This window comes from Lactuca sativa, chromosome 1 (genome assembly GCF_002870075.4).
Source record: "Lactuca sativa cultivar Salinas chromosome 1, Lsat_Salinas_v11, whole genome shotgun sequence".
Lineage (NCBI taxonomy): Eukaryota > Viridiplantae > Streptophyta > Magnoliopsida > Asterales > Asteraceae > Lactuca > Lactuca sativa.
Window position 1 is genome coordinate 239,000,216 of NC_056623.2, and position 22,154 is coordinate 239,022,369.

At 35.0% G+C, this 22,154-nt stretch overlaps 2 protein-coding genes across 3 annotated transcripts; both read right to left on the reverse strand.

Annotated features, from left to right (window-relative positions):
• Positions 1 to 5,713: 5,713 nt before the first annotated feature.
• Positions 5,714 to 7,302, reverse strand: LOC111900570 (probable carboxylesterase SOBER1-like). Of its 2 annotated transcripts, XR_002853245.2 has the most exons (4): positions 6,979 to 7,292; positions 6,797 to 6,872; positions 6,524 to 6,576; positions 5,714 to 6,038 (listed from the first exon to the last, which is right to left on the reverse strand). XR_002853245.2 is itself a non-coding variant. In XM_023896450.3 (3 exons), exons 1-3 carry the CDS (start codon positions 7,070 to 7,072, stop codon positions 5,943 to 5,945), a joined length of 243 nt encoding a protein of 80 aa, XP_023752218.1. In that variant the 5' UTR covers positions 7,073 to 7,302; the 3' UTR covers positions 5,714 to 5,942. The 2 variants fall into 2 exon arrangements, 1 of the variants encoding a protein (XP_023752218.1); XM_023896450.3 differs by lacking the exon at positions 6,797 to 6,872 and having other exon boundaries at positions 6,979 to 7,302.
• Positions 7,303 to 16,029: 8,727 nt separating this feature from the next.
• LOC111900569 (probable carboxylesterase SOBER1-like) lies at positions 16,030 to 19,119 on the reverse strand. The gene is made up of 6 exons (XM_023896449.3): positions 18,787 to 19,119; positions 17,764 to 17,816; positions 17,290 to 17,413; positions 17,064 to 17,188; positions 16,488 to 16,595; positions 16,030 to 16,367 (listed from the first exon to the last, which is right to left on the reverse strand). Exons 1-6 carry the CDS (start codon positions 19,049 to 19,051, stop codon positions 16,269 to 16,271), a joined length of 774 nt encoding a protein of 257 aa, XP_023752217.1. The 5' UTR covers positions 19,052 to 19,119; the 3' UTR covers positions 16,030 to 16,268.
• Positions 19,120 to 22,154: the final 3,035 nt, after the last annotated feature.

The following is a 22,154-nucleotide window of genomic DNA, read 5'->3' on the forward strand; positions in this document are numbered from 1 at the left end:
AAGCATGTGATATGATAGATAAAGTTATCGAAGATATACAACACAGGCCAAATATCAATGTCAAACAACGAATTAAGATGATTGACATGTTTAGCAAAGATCAATTTCGTGCTCGGGCGTTTTTTAAGAAGAAGAAAAGATTTGTTACATGGAAATGATTGGGGATGACTCAATATCATGATTATGTTATTTTAATTAATGTTTTTTTTTTAGTTTTTACGAATATTGAAGTCGACTCTTTGCACATTCTGTATTAGACATAGTTATGTTTTTTAGTTGTTAGGAATATTGAATTATAGTTTTTGCATATATCTTACATTGGACATAGTTTTTGAATAGTATGATTTGCATATTTTTTTTAAATCTATTTGTAAGTTATTCTTTTATATTAGAAATATGTTTTCCAACAGAATATGTATAAAAAATTATATTAATTGATTAAAAAATAAATTATTTAGTAACAGTTAACATTATAATAAAAAAATTAAAAACATAAAAGATGCATATTTTGATTAATTAAGATATACATCATAATGCTTTTTTATATAAAATGTTGTTTGAAAATGAATAAACAAGGTAAAAAAAAAGCTCATTTTCATTTCATTGATTAATACAACCAAACAAAAGAAATGATTCTCAAAAACATTTCTCGAGTGGATTCTCAGATCTACCAAACAGAGGAGTCAATTCTCTTTCTCTAGCTTAACTCTTTTTCTCTGCATTTCCATTCTCTGCAACAATTTCATTTCTTTATACCAAACGCACCCTTAAGGTTGTTATAACCGTTTAGAAATAATCATTTTTATCGGTTTCTTCCTGTTAAAATGACTATTTGTAAAAAGTTAGAATAACCTTAATAGTGTAATACGCACAAAAATACGTAGGGACTTAAAATGGACAAATAGGAAACGTTATTACCCTCCTAAGATTTTTAGTATTTATTATTTTGAATATATATTTTTAAGATTTTTAGTATTTATTTGTATATGTGTATTTCATATAAAGTTGTTGAAATTAAAAAGAATAAAAAGTAGAAAGGTTTGGATTGGATTGGATTTTGTAACCACATCATTCAGTTAACCTTTAGCAAAACAAAACCTCTAGCAAGGAGCTAGAGAGAAAAACAAATTAAGGCCGGATTGGATTTTGTAACCACGTCATCCAGTTAACCCAGGCCTTAGAATTCTGAAAAGAAAACCAACGAAAAGAAAGATTCACAACAAAATCAAAGAGCCTATATTTTCTAGGTTTATTGTTACTAAAAAGTAAAGAATTACGAAACGTCCAAAGTACTCATATGACCACCATGAACACCGACTCAACAATCGGGCGTTCCATATGAACCGTTGGTCTAGAATCCACCTAGTCCACCACATCACGGATAGATGAAAACACGGGAAGGTCCAAATGAAGCCAATGCCCAACTCAACTCCATACCTGATCAGCAATCGAAAATTGCAGCAACAAATGCTTCACACTTTCTTCAGCCCCTCCTCTAATCCCCCGACGCCATTAAAAATTACATCCCCCCCCCCCCCCCCCCGAATCCCATTATTCACTTACTCGAGCATCTTGATTAAAGGCCAAAGCAAAGAGCCTCCCGAACCGCTCCCTAAGAGGAATATCCAAGCACCAAACATCCTTCTAGAACCTCGTTTGAGTCCCATCCCCCACCACTCTATACATGGAATTAGAAATAATACAACCATTCTCATGGAGGTGATTAATGGATCCTACAATCTTTTGCCAAACACCCCCCCCCCCCAGTTCCTATTCTCGAATCGTCCGAAAAACCACCACCTTCCCCATGACAAAATTTAACAATTTAAACCCAAAGAGCTCCATTGTCATTAAGAAACCGCCACTTCTATTTATAAAGAAGGCCGAAGTTAAAAACATTCAAACTACCAACTCTAAGACCTACAAGTTTCTTATTTAAAAAGTAAAAATTTACTATAAGGGTTTATAGTTTCATACGGGGATAATGACTTAGGAGGGTAATAACGTTTCCCGTTTGTCCATATTAGGTCCCTAACGTATTTTGTGTGTGTATTACACCATTAAGGTTGTTATAACCGATTAGAAATAATCCATTTTCCCAGTTTATTCCTGCTAAAATGACTATTTGTAAACGGTTATAATAACCTTAATGGTGTAATACGCACAAAAAATATGTTAGGAACCTAAAATGGACAAACAGGAAACGTTATTACCCTCCTAAGTCATTATCCCGTTGGTATATGTATATACGAACCTACAAGTGTCAAGCATTTTAGAGTATACATGCAACATTAAATTTTCAGTCAAATATGATGATATCACAATAAGTATTAGAATGCCAAAATCAGTTTCAAGAATTTATGTAGCTTGAAGAATGTTTTAATTGTAAATCTTGAAGGTAACTCGTGAAATTCGAAACACTAAAATTTATCTCTTATTTACTTAAAGAGCATACCAAAAATCAGCAAAATTCACAATCTACTTGACAAGAACGTGTCTCCATGGACATAAATTTAGATATTATATGATAATGTTTGGTTAAACACACCATTTTAGGCTATGATACATATCGATCGAAATAATGATTAAAAGACTCGAAACAAGCAAACATGTTATATATCCAATGGTATATATGCTATTGAAATCAATATAATTGTATTGATTTTACACATATCAATGTCTACAACGGAGCATGCAAACAATGAAGATGGTAAAGAACAATTTGCACAATAATAGGAGTGATGAACATTTGAAAAACTGTATGGTTTTATATATTGAGAAAGATATGTTAGATATATTAGCAACACTAGACTAGTAAATGGTTTTCAAAAATATAAAAACTAGTGAACAATTGTGAGGCATTGATTAATATTTATTAAATGATGTTTGATATTTGGTATTATAACTTGACACAGATGGTAAAATTTTAACCAAACTTTTTCGAGTTTATTTTGTAACTTCAGTTAAGTTAGACACTCATTTTACAAATTAAATCATAGATTCCGTTAGTTTCGGACTACAGTCCGATGCAGTAGTTGATATGTGTTTATGATATGCTATGTTCAGTTAGTTTCGGACTACAGTCCGATGCAGTTAGTTCCGGACTTCGGTTCGATGCAGGGGACAAGGTCCCAGCCAGTTCCAGACTTCGGTCCGATGTAGTTTCCGGACTTCGGTCCGATGCAGAGGGCAAGGCCCTGGTTAGTTCCGGACTTTGGTCGGATGCAATTTCCGGACTTCGGTCCGATGCAGTGGGCAAGGCCCAGTATGTGCTTTGTATGTTATTGTATGGTATGTGGTAGATTGAACGAGCTCGCTAAGCTTCGTGCTTACATTTTTCAGTTTTGGTTTCAGGTACTCAGTTTTCAAAAGAGGAGCTCGGGAAGATTGCAGTGCACATACCATAGTCAACTAGCCTAGGAATGTTTTACTCTGATAATAAGATTATGTTTTGAATTGATACTCGGAAACTATGTTATGACTTATGATACATTATTTATAAATATGGTTTTAGTAATGTTTTAAACGAAAACTTTTAGTTTTGATTTTTGGGTCATTACAATACACACAAAGTTTGGATAACAATATGTCCCGTACTTGCAGACTGAATATGGGAAAATAGAGACTGCATTAGAGAAAATCACAAGAGATAAGATCCATATAAAGTCTTCTCCAAGGGGCTTTCTAGAAGGATTTCATTGATTGCTTAAGGCTTAAGCAGAGAATTAGGGTTTCCATCTACAACCCTAGCAACTTAGCTATATAAGGAACCCTTGGCTTATAGTTTTCAGCCTTATGCATTCTTAAGGAACCCTAGCCGAATTCAAGAAGCCTCCATCACCTCTCTCTTGTTCACCCTTTGCTAAGTGGTGTTTGTAACTCCATTAGAGCTGCAACACTTGAGACATTAAGCTCTTGAAGGTCAAGATCAAGCTACTAACAAGAAAGGTATTCTTCTAAACCCTAATATGATTAGATTTCGTTTTCTTGTATGCTAGATTAGGGTTTTGTTTTGGAAAATTAATTTTCATGTATAACTTGAGAAAACCTAGATCCAAAGCAAATAATGTTGCATGTGCACCATAGGAATGCTGTAATGTTCAAAACCCATCACAATCGCACCTCAATTTGTAAAATTCAAATATGGCTCTAGAAATATAAAAAAGACATGAAGTCAAAAAATACACGAGGTCAAGGTCTGTAGTTAGGTAGGGCTGTCTACTTGAGTTCATATTTGGATCTCATGGCCTGATTGAAACCCTTGTAAAGGTATAAATGCAATCTCTACAGCCTCGTCTAGAAAGCTGACCGATCTCAACAGTCAACTTGTAAAATCCGTATAAAAATGCAGATAAATCATTAGACTATATATTTTATATCCTTGAAAAAAGTAAGAGAACATATTATAATAATATCTAAAAATCTTACTAAAAGAATGGAAATAAAAGGGGTAAGTCAGTTCATGAACAAACTATTGTACTGGTAAAGAACTAAAATAAATACTTTATAAGTATTATTAAGTAATGTTTATGTGAAACCAATAGTGATTATTAGAACTATGTGTAAAGAGCGTTGCTACTTCATAGTCCACATTCCAGTAGAGATTTCAGTTTCTCTTTAGATCAGGTGAGTTTCACTACTTATACATGATGTGATGTGCTTTCATTTGTATGTGATTACGTGTATGGTTGATATGTATGCTTAGTATGTAAGATGTAAGACACTGATTGGGTCCATATCATTTCCATAAAAGATTATAGGTGGGTCTATAACACTTCCAATTGATGTAAGACTATATTTAGGTCTATAACATTCCTAGCATGACTACATATGAATCTATAGTATTTCTAGTTTGATGTAAGACTATAGTCGTGGCTATAGCATTCACATGTATATAAAATTATGTGTCTCGTTACATATAGTAGATTGTGTAGTTAATATGTGCTTACTAAGCATTTTGGTTTACCCGTTATTTATTAACATTTTTCAGAAATTAAAAGATTCGGCTTGACTGTATCACGCTCAACAAGCTTTTCTAGGACTGTTATGACTATAAGACTTCCGCTTTCATATTTGAATGATGTTATGAAATGATTAATATTATGTTTATTCATGAGAATTATTCAACATTGACATTTGACTTCAGTTATAATTAAATAATGAAAGTTTTCTCAGGTTTTGTTGAAAAAATATTTAAATTATTTATGTTTAAAAAAACTAGGACGTGTGTGTCATTATAAAATAAAAAACGACATTTAAATTATTTATATATAAATCATTTTTAATAAACATCATTTGAATCATTTTTAAATAATTTATATTTAAATCATTTAAAAAATGATATTTAAACTACTTATATTTAAATATTTTAAATATAAATTATTTAATATTTTTGCTATTTTTCTCAAATACATAGTTATAAAAATAAAAAACGAAAGCAGTAATACAACAATCATTGTGTTTTTTAAGTATATGACATGTTTATCGTTTTGATGAGTTCAAAAATACTTTTTAAATATATTTTTCTATAAAAATATTAATTTTCATTTTGTATATTTACTATATTTGATTAATCAGTGAAAACATCATAAAGATTAAATATATAATATAAGTAATGGGGATTAAACGGAAATGTTATCAAGCTGGTATTGAGTGGTTATGAAATAGTAACAAGTAATAAAAAACTTCAACGGAGATGCTTTTAATACAACGATTGAGTATGATGTATACATCAAATTTTAATATGCAAAAACAATAATGTATCCCTTTTTTTAGTAAAAGGTATAACATTTATCAACCAGCATACATGATACAACATAAACTTATATGTATACATATTGTTAAGTTTTTTTTAAAAAAAATTACAAATATAATGTGGTTATATAATTTTAAGCATCTATATAGGGATGTATACAAGTGAAAAGTCAATGATAGTCAAATCTTCAGGCAGAACTTTCACTTTGTAGACGGGATATGATCCATGATTCCATGTGTTGAAGCTCCTCATCACTTATTGAATGGCCAAGATCAGGATATACCTGTTGTTTAATGGTTATGCATTAAAATTTAAGACTATTTATATAATACCTAAAATGCCCTTCAACAATATTATCAAGAAAAAGAATCTTGCAGAAACAAAATGAAGAACATCTACACCCTCATCATGAGCAGATAGATGTTTTAACTTTTAACTGTGTATGTTCCAAAAAAGGAAATCTTTAAGCAACGAACTTTCATCCCTAAGGGAATTCTGTACATTTCATATGTTAAAATTACTTATTTGTCCATCATCATAGCATAGCAGAAAATAAACCGATTTGGTCAAACATTTCATAGTTAATTTCCTTATGAAAAGAAGCCAGCCCAAATCAATTTTCATTTCCATTTATTTTGTTTACACTTATATACAAAAATTTGGCTTATATATTTTAATTATCATCATCATATCCAAGTATACAATATAAGTATCAACATTAGTTACCTAAAAAACAGCTTTCCCTAGATTATAACGAAATTAACTTACAGCTGTTATTGGCATCTCCTGAATGTCAAACCATGAAGGCATCACAAAACCACCTGCAAAGATTGGATTTAAGATATCACATGACAAATGCATATTAGTAATTTAGTATAAAAATAATTTAATAAATCATTTTGATACAACTCGCCTATGATTTAGCTAATTGGCTTATCCACTTTTAAACACAAATTCTACCTCTCATAAGAAATCACTACGAAATTGAAAGATGATAAACAGATAATGACTTTAGAGAGATGAGAATATGAGATGACAAACCTATGATCAGGCACTAACAGAAACAAGAAATTGTAATTTGGAATTTACAATGAGAGCAAGAAAAACGATCGAAAGCCTAAATCAGACAAATATATATGCGTTAGATGCACATATGATCAATAATCGAAAAGAAACAAATCAAAGGATGCGTTAGTTGATTAGTGATTGGGACTTAGGGTTACAGGTAACAGGTTGAGGTGGAGCAGAAGGGAAAGACCAACGAGTGTTGGCGAAGTGAAGACCGTGTAGCCATAAGATGAAACTTCGAGACGCCATTGATTGATGAAACTTCGAGACGCCATTGATTGATTGAGAAGGAGAAATATTAAAGAAGACTATTAATTGTGCAAACGATGATGGACAACTGGTTTTAACTTTTAATGGGAGTTGACTTGACTACAAAAATATGGACTTTTGCAGTTTTCTTCGATCAGTTTTCGACCCTCCAAACTAACGCCTTTGATTCTTGATACCGACTTCTTCAAAAACATAATGCTCCTACAAAACTGCAAAAATGATCAACGAGGTTTGTTTAAAATTTTCGCTTTTTGTTAAAAAAATAAAAATAAATAAATAAATGGACTAGCATTATTGGTATTAGCATTATATTTTAATTTTAATATGTACTCTTTAGTTAGTGTTTGGGAATGTTAGTTTAAAAATGCTTTGGTTGTTTGATAAACGGTATTTTTTGATAGGCAAAACATGAGAGTTTCAAAAAACCACAAAGGATGTGATTGGGAGTGTTTTTTAATCTCAAAATTGTTTTAGGGAAAAATCTTTTATTGACTTTTAAGTTTTTAAAAATTATTTGGATTAACTTTTATAATGGGAAAAACAAAAATGTTAATAAGTTCGATTTTAAAAACTGTTTGACTTAGGGGTAAAATGACCAAAAAGGATAATTATTAGGGTAGTTAAAGGGATATATTTGTAATTTTCTACTTTTAAGATTAAAAAGCACTCCCAAACACTTTTGAGGTGCCAAATTCTACACAATAGTTTCAAGGTTTCAATTCTTGCATGCTTAAAATATTCCTATTGTTCTATAATTGACATCTCACGTGAGCTTTGAGGTGGGTTGGTGTAGGGGATAATGACTTATGAGGGTAATAACGTTTCTCGTTTGTTCATATTAGGTCCTAACGTATTTTTTTGTGTGTATTACATCATTAGGGGTGTTTGGTACAGGGAAATAAAAGCAGAGAAAAAGAATTAATTACTTTTCCCTTGTTTGGTTATTAAAAAAAACAAGGAATTGGGAAATAAAACAATTTATTTTCCATCAAAATAATTCTCTATTTTTAAAAGAGAAAAGGGGAGAAAAAGAAGTTAGGCGCGGGTCGAGAATAAAAAAAAAAAAAAAAAAAAAAAAACGGAGAATTCATAGCGCCCCCCCCCCCCCCCCCCCCCCCCATTTGATCCACGTCACGTTTAATTTCCGAGTTTTTTCAAACAATCGTACCGGATATCATGGAATCGGCCCACGATCACAAGAAATTATCGTTTGCCCTACATGTGCCTTACTCCTCTGTGTTGTTCGAAACTTGGAATTCACGACTTCAGTTTTCTTTGTAGCAGCATTGGTCGATTTTGGCATCATCGATCATCTTCCAGTTGAAGGTATGACTTCATGTTTCTTTCTGATTCTCTTTGTTGGTCGATTATGTGCTAATTTGCTATGAATTTTGTTTTTGATTTCCAATTCAAGAATATGTTAATCTTGCTATGAATTGCTTATTTTTGCATGTTTGAATCTTCCTATGTTAAAATCGATCTTGGTGGTTGAATCATGTAGATAAGCGTTCAATGATGATCAATTGCTATTTGTTCATTGTTTATGCTTGAGTTGAAAGAACAAAAGCAATTTTTTTTTTTAATTTTGTAACACTCTAAAAATTTCAACCAATTTAAACTTTTCAAAAACAACCTAGTTTCATAAAATTATTACAAAAAAGTTTTCAATACAATTATTATCAGAGCCTTCCCAGCACCACATCATAAAACATAATCATGAGGAGCGGTACGATCACGCCTTTGCCTTGCCATGGTCTCCTGAAGAACCTGAAAAAACATTAAACCACAACTGTAAGCCCGAAAGCTTAGTGAGATACCCCCAAAATACCAACCATATATACCATACACGCACAACATGTCATATCATAACAAAACACCGAACATCCATGCACTTCGAGTCTACTGTGTGACTGGTCCGTCGTACCGGGCCTTCAGTCCACCTGGTCTACCCTCCGAGTCTAGCCATATGCATCGAGTCTACAGTGTGATTGGTCCGCCCGCACCGGGCCTTCAATCCACCTGGTCAACTCTCTGAGTCTATAGTATGACTGGTCCGCCCGTATTGGGCCTTCAGTCGGCCTGGTCCACTCTCCGAGCCTCGGCACGTCTGGTTCGCCCTCTTGGGGCCTACAACCTATTCGGACCGCTCGTTGGGCCTTCGGGATAATCGGTCGGCCCTGGGTATGTTGGCCTACAGCACAAAGCAGGACCCGCCTCAACCCAACCCCAGTCCAACAACCATGTGCACATAAACATTCAATCATATAACAATTCACATCCAATCAAACCGATCTAGCAAAACACATAACCTAACATCCTCCTAACCAGGATACCGACCTAACCGGTCACTAGCATATCATCATCCTATATACCAGGATACCGACCTTAACCAGGTCTCTAACATATATCATCCTAACCAGGATGAAAACATAGCAAAGTAATAACATAACAACGATACCCGGATTACAATCCGATAAAGGGCCGGCCTTGGTGCCGTAGACCCTGTCGACATAGTGAGGATAACTCACCTCGCAACTGCCGACTGAAAAGATAAGACCGAGATGCTCCGACCACTGACACGATCTCCACCACTAGCCAACACCAACACTGAACTCAAAACAAATGCCAACAATTACCAAAATGCCCCTGGAAGTCAACTGGTCAACCCTTGGTCAAAGTCAAAGTCAAAGTCAACCTCCTGACTGACTCTACTCGCCGAGTCAACCCGATGACTCGTCGAGTCCCCATGCTCAGAACTTCCCCAATCCGCGACTCAACTCGCCGAGTCACCCCGAGACTCATCGAGTCCCACAACTCTGAGTCCCCTCGCACTCAACTCACCGAGTCCTCCCTTGACTCACCGATTCACGGCTCAACCAGAAGAATGTTAGGACCTCACGACCAGACTCGCCGAGTCCAAGAACAGTCTCGCTAAGTCCAAGACTATCTTCAACCAACTCGCCGAGTTGTTCTTCCAACTCGTCGAGTTCCTGCCCATCTTCAAGCAACTCGCCGAGTACACCCTTGTGACTCGCCGAGTTCCTCTAGATCTTAACCCATACAGAAGCTTTCCAGGCCATGCAGATGATCTAAACCATAGATCTACCCTTCTGCAACCCATCCATCACGTAAAGTGGCAAACTTTACGTGAATCCAAAGAGATCTAAGCATATAACACTCTAGGGTTAGGGTTTGGGACAAGATGGCTTTACCAACTACTCAAGAACAGGGACTTTAATGCACTATAGACCTTCTCCATTCTAGATTTGAGGTAGCAACCTCAGATCTAACCTCCAAACTCAAAATATCACAAGCTATTCTTTCCAAATACTCCAAAATGATGAATCTAGATGAATAACAGCCCAAGCAACGAAATAATACCTCAAAAGAAAGCTCCAACAGAAGAGAAATTTGAATCCTTGCAAAGCCCCTTGCTCCAAGCCTCTTACTCTCCAAGATCTCTTCCAAAATCTCTTCTCCAAGGTTCAATTGCTCTCAAATCACTCACAAACGCGCATTAGGGTTTTCTGGACTTCAAGAGAGGGTATAATGTCCTTTATATAGGGCTCATCCTCCAAAATTAGGGTTTTCTCCACACAACACCAACTCGCCGAGTCCAGCCGCCGAGTTGGCCACTTAACACGCGACCAGGAACGCGGCCCTACTCGCCGAGTCCACCCATGGACTCGCTGAGTTGCCATTTCACATTCACACTTTGAACCCTGAAATTGCACTCCTGAATTCGGGATGTTACAAATTTCAGGTTTTTTCTCCAATTTGAACAATCATAAAAGCTTAATACAAGCTCGGAATGATGCGATTTTTTTTCAAACTTTACTATTCTGTATTGTCTATGTTTTAGAATCGGAAAACAACTTAATTGGTTAAGTTTTGATTGACTTATACAGCCACAAACAGGAGCTGTTATGATTGCTGCATAATATTTCAACACTTTTTTATAAATTTTGTCCAACTTTGAACCATCATAAAAGCTTTATAAAAGCTCAGAATGATGCGATTTTTTTTCAAACCGTACTTCACTGTCTTGTCTATGTTTTAGAATTGAAAAACGGCTTAATTGGTTAAGTTTTAGTTGAGTTATACAGCCACAAACAGGAGTTGTTATGATTGTTGCGTAATATTTCAGCACTTTTTATAAAAAATTTCCAACTTTGAACCATCATAAAAGCTTTATAAAAGCTCAGAATGATGCGATTTTTTTTTCAAACTGTAGTTCTCTGTCTTGTCTATGTTTTAGAATCGAAAAACGGCTTAATTGGTTAAGTTTTGGTTGAGTTATACAGCCAAAAACAGGAGTTGTTATGATTGTTGCATAATATTCCAGCACTTTTTATATATTTTGTCCAACTTTGAACCATCATAAAAGCTTGGAATGATGCGATTTTTTTTCAAACTATATTTATCTGTCTTGTCTATGTTTTAGAATCGAAAAATAGCTTAATTGGTTAATTTTTGGTTGAGTTACACAGCCATCAACAGGAGTTGTTATGATTCCTGCATAATATTTCAGCACTTTTTATAAATTTTGTCCAACTTTGAACCATCATAAAAGCTTTACAAAAGCTCGGAATGATGCAATTTTTTTTCAAACTGTACTTCTCTGTCTTGTCTATGTTTTAGAATCGAAAAACGACTTAATTGGTTAAGTTTTGGTTGAGTTATACAACCACAAACAGGAGCTGTTATGATTGTTGTATGATATTTCAAGCATCTATTATGTAAATTTTTTTTGTAGACATGGCAGGGCGAAACAAACACACATGGATTACTGAAGAGGATGCAAAGTTAATTGAGGTATTTTTGGAGTTACATGTATCCGGAAAGTATGGTGGTGCCGACAACGGATTCAAACACGGGTATTTGAAGGCAGTGCAACAATTACTAGATATAAGTCTTCCTAACTCGGGTTTGAAAGCAGAGCCTCATATTAAATCAAGGATGAAGACATGGAAAAACCATTTCAACATCATGCGCGACATGGCATATGGAACAAACACTAGCGGATTCGGCTGGGATACGGATAAATGTTGTGTAACTGCCGATGCTGAAGTTTGGGATGAATACATAAAGGTACTACAATGATGATGTTTGTAGTATTTTTAGCACCATTAAAATATATTGTGAATGAATAGTAACCAATTAATTTTGTGCCATTCTTGTAGAGTCATAAAGGTGCTGCATGTTTTCGCGATAAACCATTTCCTCAATTTGATAACTTATGTAAAATATTTGGGAAGGATAGAGCTACTGGTCATGGAGCTACTAATCTTGGTGAAGATGTGACTGAAGAGACACAAAGAAACTCGTCTGTTGATGTGGAAGGGTTGAAAGAAATTGTTGAAGAGACGCAACAAATTGCTCGTGTCAATAGTAAACGCAAAAGGCCTCCAACGGATGACACGGAAAGCTCTTATAAGGAAGCAGCGAAAGAAATGAAAGAGACTTTCAAGGAGGTTGGTGAAAAACTTAATCAAACAATATTTAATATATGAAGACAAGAAAATAAGGAAGCATGTGATATGATAGATAAAGTTATCGAAGATATACAACACATGCCAAATATCAATGTCAAACAACGAATTAAGATGATTGACATGTTTAGCAAAAATCAATTTCGTGCTCGGTCGTTTTTTAAGAAGAAGAAAAGATTTGTTACATGGAAATGATTGGGGATGACTCAATATCATGATTATGTTATTTTAATTAATGTTTTTTTTTTAGTTTTTACGAATATTGAAGTCGACTCTTTGCACATTCTGTATTAGACATAGTTATGTTTTTTAGTTGTTAGGAATATTGAATTATAGTTTTTGCATATATCTTACATTGGACATAGTTTTTGAATAGTATGATTTGCATATTTTTTTAAAATCTATTTGTAAGTTATTCTTTTATATTAGAAATATGTTTTCCAACAGAATATGTATAAAAAATTATATTAATTGATTAAAAAATAAATTATTTAGTAACAGTTAACATTATAATAAAAAAATTAAAAACATAAAAGATGCATATTTTGATTAATTAAGATATACATCATAATGCATTTTTATATAAAATGTTGTTTGAAAATGAATAAACAAGGTAAAAAAAAAAGCTCATTTTCATTTCATTGATTAATACAACCAAACAAAGGAAATGATTCTCAAAAACATTTCTCGAGTGGATTCTCAGATCTACCAAACAGAGGAGTCAATTCTCTTTCTCTAGCTTAATTCTTTTTCTCTGCATTTCCATTCTCTGCAACAATTTCATTTCTTTATACCAAACGCATCCTTAAGGTTGTTATAACCGTTTAGAAATAATCATTTTTATTGGTTTCTTCCTGTTAAAATGACTATTTGTAAAAGGTTAGAATAACCTTAATAGTGTAATACGCACAAAAATACGTAGGGACTTAAAATGGACAAACAGGAAACGTTATTACCCTCCTAAGATTTTTAGTATTTATTATTTTGAATATATATTTTTAAGATTTTTAGTATTTATTTGTATATGTGTATTTCATATAAAGTTGTTGAAATTAAAAAGAATAAAAAGTAGAAAGGTTTGGATTGGATTGGATTTTGTAACCACATCATTCAGTTAACCTTTAGCAAAACAAAACCTCTAGCAAGGAGCTAGAGAGAAAAACAAATTAAGGCCGGATTGGATTTTGTAACCACGTCATCCAGTTAACCCAGGCCTTAGAATTCTGAAAAGAAAACCAACGAAAAGAAAGATTCACAACAAAATCAAAGAGCCTATATTTTCTAGGTTTATTGTTACTAAAAAGTAAACAATTACGAAACGTCCAAAGTACTCATATGACCACCATGAACACCGACTCAATAATCGGGCGTTCCATATGAACCGTTGGTCTAGAATCCACCTAGTCCACCACATCACGGATAGATGAAAACACGGGAAGGTCCAAATGAAGCCAATGCCCAACTCAACTCCATACATGATCAGCAACTGAAAACTGCAGCAACAAATGCTTCACACTTTCTTCAGCCCCTCCTCTAATCCCCCGACGCCATTGAAAATTACATCCCCCCCCCCCCGAATCCCATTATTCACTTACTCGAGCATCTTGATTAAAGGCCAAAGCAAAGAGCCTCCCGAACCGCTCCCTAAGAGGAATATCCAAGCACCAAACATCCTTCTAGAACCTCGTTTGAGTCCCATCCCCCACCACTCTATACATGGAATTAGAAATAATACAACCATTCTCATGGAGGTGATTAATGGATCCTACAATCTTTTGCCAAACACCCCCCCCCCCCCCCCCCCCCCAGTTCCTATTCTCGAATCGTCCGAAAAACCACCACCTTCCCCATGACAAAATTTAACAATTTAAACCCAAAGAGCTCCATTGTCATTAAGAAACCGCCACTTCTATTTATAAAGAAGGCCGAAGTTAAAAACATTCAAACTACCAACTCTAAGACCTACAAGTTTCTTATTTAAAAAGTAAAAATTTACTATAAGGGTTTATAGTTTCATACGGGGATAATGACTTAGGAGGGTAATAACGTTTCCCGTTTGTCCATATTAGGTCCCTAACGTATTTTTTGTGTGTATTACACCATTAAGGTTGTTATAACCGATTAGAAATAATCCATTTTCCCAGTTTATTCCTGCTAAAATGACTATTTGTAAACGGTTATAATAACCTTAATGGTGTAATACGCACAAAAAATATGTTAGGGACCTAAAATGGACAAACAGGAAACGTTATTACCCTCCTAAGTCATTATCCCGTTGGTATAGGTATATACGAACCTACAAGTGTCGAGCATTTTAGAGTATACATGCAACATTAAATTTTCAGTCAAATATGATGATATCACAATAAGTATTAGAATGCCAAAATCAGTTTCAAGAATTTATGTAGCTTGAAGAATGTTTTAATTGTAAATCTTGAAGGTAACTCGTGAAATTCGAAACACTAAAATTTATCTCTTATTTACTTAAAGAGCATACCAAAAATCAGCAAAATTCACAATCTACTTGACAAGAACGTGTCTCCATGGACATAAATTTAGATATTATATGATAATGTTTGGTTAAACACACCATTTTAGGCTATGATACATATCGATCGAAATAATGATTAAAAGACTCGAAACAAGCAAACATGTTATATATCCAATGGTATATATGCTATTGAAATCAATATAATTGTATTGATTTTACACATATCAATGTCTACAACGGAGCATGCAAACAATGAAGATGGTAAAGAACAATTTGCACAATAATAGGAGTGATGAACATTTGAAAAACTGTACGGTTTTATATATTGAGAAAGATATGTTAGATATATCAGCAACACTAGACTAGTAAATGGTTTTCAAAAATATAAAAACTAGTGAACAATTGTGAGGCATTGATTAATATTTATTAAATGATGTTTGATATTTGGTATTATAACTTGACACAGATGGTAAAATTTTAACCAAACTTTTTCGAGTTTATTTTGTAATTTCAGTTAAGTTAGACACTCATTTTACAAATTAAATCATAGATTCCCAACATATGTTGTCTTATCGACTTCATGTGGTTGCCATTTATACAATAAGAGAAGAATAAAGATGTACAACCGTATATAGCATCTAAAGCATGTTTATTCTCACGATTACATATAAAACTTCTACATATGATTTTATTCAACTATATCAAAGAATCTAACAGTTAACTCCCCATTTGTGTGAAAGTGAAAGAAAAAGTATCCTGGTATAAATCAAAGGCCACTATGAATAACGATAGTGCCAAAAGCGATGATGTTGGCAATAGTAATATGGTATGAATACATGAGTTTTATAAGTACATATGAAATAACGATAGCACATTAAAGTAAAGTTGTGTTAGGTTAGGTCATTCTTCTTTTTGTGGTAGTAAGTAAAAGAAACACTGATATTAATATTAAGTTTTGTGCAAGTAAAAAAAGCAAATTTATTAAAGTTAGAATACCCAATAGCTACAAGATGATTAAAGAACACATTTTCAATCAATCACATAACATATTCATAGAGAATGTATTAATTCAAAGATCAAAACATATTCGACTTCCAAATAATATTTGAAGAAGAAGCCACATCACCATTCAGAAGAAGCAGTCTTCCATGTAGGGAAATATAACAAATCTTAAGCTTTGTTTGTTTGTTTTTTAGTTGGAGGAGGAAGTTGTTTGTAAACGAGATTTGATCCATGATTCCAAGTATTGGAGCTCCTGATTGTTTATTGAATGGGCAAGACCCGGATACGCCTGTAGTTTCATTTCGTTATAACAACTATGAGCTACTTGTGTAAATTCAACTTTTTTCTCATTAAGCCATTTAATAATTTTAATTAATCGGGTAGTTAATTTTTATTAAGCATATAGTACCTTAAATTCACAATTTATGCCAACCCGTTGAAGGAATGGTGGGCCCGCTTGTCCAGCTTCAAACAACACTGTTCCATCAGCTATACCATGCGACCACAATATCGGTGTCTACACATAAAACCAAATCAAATCCCTCATTATAACTTATAACCACAAACTAAGTAAAATTTTCCTACTACCAAGAATCAAAAGGGCATTCATGTCTTTTCCATAGCTGAGAAAACATGTCCCACCTTTTTTTTTGGTTGATATTAAAAAATTGTAACTTTTGTCTCATTCATACCAGTCTCTGTCTCTATCCCAGGGTCCCACCTAAAACATCTTTTTAGGTGAATTTTTGTCCCATTCACACCAATCCCTATTCCGCCTTTTTAGGTGTTGTTTTTTGTTCCATTGGCATAAGTACCTGTCCCACTTTTTTGGGCGGGACAAATATTTGCAGTTCATGTCAAACACAGTACAAACTGTTTTGTCCTGCTTATGTTTGTTTGTGTATAACTAACTCATAAATGCAAAATATTACATCACCAGTTTGCTTTTTGATTTAAAAAAAAAACATATATAATATAATAATACCCTTTTGGCCTCTGGCGTGATCTGTTCAATTAAAGTAGTTGAATTAAAAGGAACCCATCCGCTAAAAACTGCACCCCCTCCAAGTGTTTTTGGATATAACAGAACACTAGCCAAGGTCAACGCCCCTGCAACATTTTTATAACAATGTTCCTATTATTCCCCACACTTTTTTTTTTTTTTTTTTTTTTTTTTTTTTTTTTTGAGAGAGAGAGAGAGAGAGAGAGACCTCCTTGACTGAATCCACAGATAAACACATTCTTAGGGTCAACTCCAGTAGCTATCTCCTTGTCAATCACTGTATGCACATTCCGAACTGCTTTAAGCAACGAACTCTCATCCGTAGGGGAACTCTGTACATTTCATATGTTAAAATGACTTATTTGCCCATCATCATCCTTTTGCATATGAATCTCAATGGTATTTCTTTGGTCCACGTTATTGAAGGGTAACTTAGATATTTGACAAAAATAATCACAATTTCCTTCAACTACATGCAAATTTAATATCGACTCCCTGCTTATGAAAAGAAGCCCAATAGGTGTTTTTAATTCTACTTCTTTTGTTTAAAGTTTACCATATATACATCCAATTTTCGCTTATGTAATGTAACTAACCATATTCCATCATATGCAGATTTATAATATAAAGTATTATAGAATATCAACATTAGTTATCTAGAAACAGCTTAAAGTTAGCTTACAGATGTTATAGGTATCTCGTGAATGTCAAACCATGAAGGCATCACTGAACCATCTGCAAAGTATAGAGTTAAGATATCATCATATTAGTATAAAAAGTTATGTCTATAGTATATGATGTGCTCTATAAATGTTAATGACATTTAAGATATATAACAGAATGACAGCATTTGTGGTGAAACAGAAAGAAAAAGAAATAAGGACAACTTTGTAAATAATTTACTGGGAAAAGCCTCGTTTCCTCCACTGTCTTTATTAAATCATTCTTTCTGCATTAAGTGAAAGAGAAACACTCATGTATAGCTTACTGGATTAAGTAGTGTCCCCATTAAGTCCATAAGATAATAAAAAACAGAACCTAAGTCTAAATCTATTACAACTGTTTTACATCAAAGTCCCAATAAACAATTCTCAATTTTGAATCCTAAAAAAACTAGACATCTATAACTCTTTGGAGGGTAAGAATAGAACTAGAAGAATCCCCAAGAAAAATATATCAATAACTATGAAACCTGATCAAATGTTACAGTCATCTGATACATGAGATAATCTATTGAGCATACTATGATGATCTATAGCTCATTATACCTCTAACTATTGAGCATACTACGATGATCTATAGCTCATTATACCTCTATTAGAATGGTATTGTATATTCTTTTTTGTATCTTCTTCACTTCGATATTCCGATTCTACAAGCAAAGCTTTTGTTACTGTTAGAGTATCCTCAATGGAGTCATCGGAAGCTCATTAGGCACCATCAGGAATAGTAATTACAGCTAAATTTGAGTGTATGTGCGTGTGTTTTTAACAATTACAATTTACAGGTTACAGATGAAGTTGGTAAGTATTTTTAGTAATATGTCACATGAATATCAACAATCGGAACTTTTTCATCAGGGAAACAAAAAAAGAAACCCTAAATTCTACAAATATGCGTTAATCTCGCATGTGATCCATAACCGAAACTCAACAAATCATAGTTAAAATTCGGAATGAGTTAGTTATTAGTAATGGGGACTTACAGTTACAGGTAACAGGTTGAGATGGAGCAGAAGGAAAAGACCAACGAGTGTTGGCGAACTGAGACGAGGTGAAGAGCGTCTTGATGGGTTCATTGGCTGGACCGGAGTCACCTAGACCGTGTAGCCATAAGATGAAGCTTCGAGAGGCCATTGATTTCGAATCGATGGTTGCTTGAGAAGGAGAAGAGAGGAGTATTGTGAAAATGGTGATGGAGAAAGTGAATGCGAGGATTGCAACTGGTTTTAATGCGGAAGAAGGCTTCATTTTTCTTGTCGGGTCTTCCTTGGGGTTGGTAGCCCTCTTTACAATAATATATTTTATTTTCGAGGTACGGAGCTCAAAAAAATTGGGTATGTCGTAATAATCATGACGAGGGTGCAAGCTGAATTTTATAGTAGGGATACAAACACGATAGTATTAAAGAAAATAGTTTTTTTTTTTTTTTTTTTTTTTTTTTTTTTTTTTCGTTTCATATTAGACGTTTCATACAGACAACTTCTCCAAAGCCCAAGTGCACTCGTTTGATCCACGAACTCTCTAATCACTTTATCTATCAAACTTTTCGGTTGCCATGTCCTTTGGCGATTTGGATTCTCTTTCCATTGCTGCTACATATGCTTGTTGAACCAAAAGAGTTTTCATCTTCATCTTTCACAATGTGAAGTCATTTGAACCATTGAATTTCTCCGAATCAAACTTGTGAGATGCCATCTTCAATCACAGGAATACAAACTGCAACTTTGATACCACTTTTTAGGAAGTAAAGCACATAAATAACAAAACTATAAGCACACAAAAAACATTATTTACATGGTTCGGTCAAGGTGACCTACGTCCATCGGGAGGAGGGGAGTATTATTTTATTTCAGAGCTCTCAAACAGAGGTTACAAGTATAATTACATAGAGATTCGTCTATCATTCTAGAATTCAAGATACAAAATGACCTAGCATGCATACATATTTATACTTGAGGGATCAGACCTAAAACCCTAATGGGCCAAGCTCATTGGCCCATAGGTCCATGAATGGTGATAACCAATCATATTCCACCATGCAACATCTTATAGAATATTCTTTCATGTCATACAACTCATGAGCATCAGCAGCATACATGATGGACCACCTTGTGCCATAGTGGAGCATCATGATGTACAAGTGGCGCATCATGAACACTAATGGGCCAACATCTATCATGGTGGCACAACATGGTGTAATCCTTGAGTAATACCAACTTTAGAGCATCCTTGAATGATCTTGAGCATCATAGAGGACTTCATAGCATACTTGGCTCATCAGGGATACCATGACTCATCAAGGAACCAACATGGCCCATCTTTCACTATGATGGCACAACATGTGCCAGGATGGCGCAACAAGAATCAAGAGTGGCTATAACACCCCATTTATTAAATAAACAAATAGACAAGGTAATGAATGAATAGTAGCCCTAAAATCAATAATTATATAGCAATGTGTTGGTTTCGAGGAGATAAAAGTCATAATTGAGAGTTTGAGGGTGAAAAGTGTAAAATTCGGACTTAATTTGTTAGTATTATTAAAGGCAAGGACTAAATGGTAATTTCTGGAACTTCATTTGAAGAGATTTTGGAGGCTAAGGGGTTGTTTGGTAAATTAGGGATCGAATTTGAGAGGAATTATGGAAGCAGGGGTGTAATCGATAAATTTTGTACCTAAATTGTAATGGATTTTAATGTTGAGAGTTTAAATGGTAAATATTGGATTAAATTTGAAAGAAATGGGGAAGGAGGGACCATTTTTGTTGTTATGGAAACAGGTTATGGGGATCGGGGTATATAAACCCGTCACCTTTGGTCCAAACCCTAACCCTAATAATATGTCCAGCCGCCACCTTCACCTTTCACTTCCTCCGCCGCCGCTCTATCGCCACCATCATTTCCGGTCGACGACGAAGCCGGGAGCCACCAAGTTGAAGACCTTCGTCATTGCTCCGGCGTTGCAGGGGTCGAGGCCAACCTCATGACGTTGTTCAGTCAAGTATGTCATTGTTCGTGTTGCTGCCGGCAGTTGTAGGCACAACTGTGGCCGACGTTCGATGTCGCCTCTCCGTCATTTCGCCATTTTCTGCCGCTATTAGTCGCCACTACTGCCACAACGACGGATATTTTCCCGATGACGCCATTATTACCACCTTTATCCACCGTTGTGGCCACTAGGGTTACTGTTGTCGTCACCGCGTACCACTAGTGGGTGGTTGCGTCCAGATTTCCGACTGCAAGTCGTGTGTGTGTAACGCCCCGATTCTCAGGTATTGTTAATATGAGTTTTTGGATTAGGCCCTACTCAACAAGTTGGTTTACCTACTCGTCAAGTAGCAGTGAGAAGGATCGCGAGTTAAGTGACCTACTCGGCGAGTCCATATTGGGACTCGGCGAGTAGGAGCTGGCAAGTGAAACCCTAATTCCCGGGGTTTGCACCCCTATTTAAAGGGACCTTAGCCTCCCTTGGACCTCCTTACAGCTCCAAAGAACCCTTGAGAGCCTTATTCGTGTGTGTATGTGCCTTGTGTGTGTGTTTGAAGCTTGAAAGAGAGTCCTTGGAGGGAGAAGACTTGGAGGGAAGGAGATTGAAGCAATTGGAGTGTGGGAATCAACACTCATCTCAGATATCAACTTAAAAAGGTACCCAAACCGTTATTCTACTTACAAATCTTCTTTATTGGGTGAGTTTAGGGTTTTCATTAAATATCAAGTTGGTATGATGAGCTATGGACTAGATCTGAAGTTGTAACCTCAGATCTGGACTCTCTTTGGATTCTAGAAGCATAAAGTTGCAGCTTTAGTCATGATTGAGGTCCCCTTTGTGCATAAAGACCCATCAATAGCTTAGATTTGCCATTTTGAGCCTTTAAAGCCATGCATGCACGTAAAGTTTGTAACTTTACGTGATAAGCATGCCCTAGAAGCTTGGATCTGTGATTTGGAGCCGCTGCATGGCTCAAAATGGATCTGTATGGGAAGAGGACCGAATGGACTCGGCGAGTCGTAGGGTCAACTCGGCGAGTCGCATGAAGATGGCCATTGAAATCGACGAGTTGGTTGAACAACTCGGCGAGTCCAATGAAGATTGTTATAAGACTCGACGAGTTGAAGAACAACTCGGCGAGTCGGATGAGTTTTAACCAAGAAAATGTTCACGAGTATATCCGTCGAGTCGCAGGGAGGGAACTCGACGAGTCACTTCGATGACTCGGCGAGTTGGATTGTGTTGGAATAGTGTCTAAGGCTGCAACTATATTAGGCAAGTATTTGACCCGGTTGTGCATGGTCGTTTTGGGTTGCCTTCACCATAGCAACTTGACAGGATGATTTATTGTGAGAGAAGAAA

Coding starts and splice junctions, on each gene's coding strand:
- LOC111900570 (XM_023896450.3), bottom strand. CDS start 7,072: ATGGCGTCTCGAAGTTTCATCTTATGGCTACACGGTCTTCACTTCGCC. Junction 6,577..6,978: donor TCCACCTCAACCTGTTACCT/GTAACCCTAAGT, acceptor CAATCTTTGCAG/GTGGTTTTGTGATGCCTTCA. Junction 6,039..6,523: donor AGGAGATGCCAATAACAGCT/GTAAGTTAATTT, acceptor ATTAAACAACAG/GTATATCCTGATCTTGGCCA.
- LOC111900569 (XM_023896449.3), bottom strand. CDS start 19,051: ATGAAGCCTTCTTCCGCATTAAAACCAGTTGCAATCCTCGCATTCACT. Junction 17,817..18,786: donor TCAACCTGTTACCTGTAACT/GTAAGTCCCCAT, acceptor TATACTTTGCAG/ATGGTTCAGTGATGCCTTCA. Junction 17,414..17,763: donor ACGAGATACCTATAACATCT/GTAAGCTAACTT, acceptor TGAAATGTACAG/AGTTCCCCTACGGATGAGAG.